Source organism: Notolepis coatsorum (assembly GCF_963971535.1).
Source record: "Notolepis coatsorum genome assembly, chromosome: 4".
Lineage (NCBI taxonomy): Eukaryota > Metazoa > Chordata > Actinopteri > Aulopiformes > Paralepididae > Notolepis > Notolepis coatsorum.
Genome location: NC_140168.1, coordinates 13527478 through 13529207, shown reverse-complemented (window position 1 = coordinate 13529207; position 1730 = coordinate 13527478). Strand labels below are relative to the sequence as shown.

Below are 1730 nucleotides of genomic sequence, written 5' to 3'. Positions count from 1 at the left end.
TGGAAGTCATGAAAAAGCCCTTAAGCGCACGAATGCTACCAGACAGACCTTGTAGTCCATCTGCTCGGAGCAGTTGAAGACGTAGACCATGATGCCGAGAGAGCGCCCCAAGTCCTTGGTGGTCTCAGTCTTGCCCGTGCCCGCCGGGCCAGAGGGGGCGCCACTCATGGTCAGGTGGAGGGACTGGGTCAGGGTGATGTAGCACCTGGGAGAAGAAGAGGAGAGATTCAATTATGCATTAGTCACATACATACACAAGACAAGACATGTAGTGAAATGAAGGTGGCCATGCCCGTCTTGATTGTATATAAGATAAAATACAATACAATGCTAAGCTTACGAATTGAAGGTAATGAGTCCCAGTGTTCTAATTATGTCGGGGCCAATGGGGGCTCAGCCCCCATATATAGAGTCTGAGCCCCCATATTCAACAATACCTGTGGGGGTCTCTAAAGAAATTTATATAATTTTTTTTTTTATATATATATTTTTCAATGTACGAATTAGTATTATTTATGTTACCTAAATAAATTGTTAATAGATCATATTTGTCTTTTCAGTTTTAAAATAACCGAGTAATTAATGTTGTGGAATAGGCTGCGTTTCACCTCCAACCCGCTATGTGTCGCCCATGAGCGTGTCTAACGCTACTCCAACCCATTTGGTGAAGAAGAAGCAGCCAGCTTAACGTTACGTAAACACTCAATGTGTCCTGCAACTGCGACTCAAGTAAAAAGTAAACAGTGTACACCACATGCCGCCGGAAAAAAAAGGCTTAACCCGCCACAAGGCTGTACAAGGCTGGACAGCTTTGTCTTTATAAAAAGGCCAAAGACTAGTCAAAGACTTTGACTAATGCTGTTAGCGCAGCAGCTAGCAGCGCTACTGGTTGACAGTCCTAGTAGTGAGTGGACCTTTTGGAAAACTAAATACAGCTGGTTATTTGCCAAGGAGGTAAATGGAGGTAAATGCTGCTGCTGTAATGATTAGACTGTTGTGTGATGTGATTGATTGATTGATTGATTGATTGATTGATTGATTGAAAACTGTAACATATTGCAGAATGGGTACAATACAGTACGGCTCAATACACACAATTGTTAAGGGGATGCAGACCAGAGAAAGACTTTAGTCTTGTTTACATCAGGGTCCCCCATTTTCAATTCATAATGGCATTTATGACATACACAACATACAGATATATATCATGACATTAATGACATACATGATGACATACAGATATACAGTACTGTTACATTTGTGACATACAATATATACAAATATACAGTACTGTTAAACAGAGATCCTAACAGAAAATGTACATTATGATGGGGGGTTTGGACATTTACGGGGGCCAGTTTCATTCGTTTTCATTAGTATTAGACTCTAATCCTAATGAGATATTCCTCTAAATATGACTTCGAAAACGGCCAAAATGTCAGGAAAAAAAAGAGTTAAAAAAAATATTCAGGGGGCCCTTATAACTCTCAGGTGATAACTCAAACCCTGATGAGTCCTATATATACACTACTATACAATATACTATACAATATACAGTTATACTATACAAAAACATACAGTGTGTGTGTGTGTGTTCGTGTGTGTGTTCGTGTGTGTGTTCGTGTGTGTGTGTGTGTGTGTGTGTGTGTGTGTGTGTGTGTGTGTGTGTGTGTGTGTGTGTGTGTGTGTGTGTGTGTGTGTGTGTGTGTGTGTGTGTGTGTCTGTGTGTG

The 1730-nt window shown here is 40.8% G+C and overlaps 1 protein-coding gene across 1 annotated transcript in view; it reads right to left on the bottom strand.

Annotated features, from left to right (window-relative positions):
• Positions 1–1730, bottom strand: part of LOC311226411 (dynein axonemal heavy chain 11-like) — a gene marked incomplete at both ends in the record, with an annotated part of 709106 nt that overhangs the window by 600916 nt on the left and 106460 nt on the right. The window contains 1 exon segment of the mRNA XM_084311837.1: positions 49–205. Within this exon segment, the coding sequence (XP_084167963.1) occupies positions 49–205 (157 nt within the window).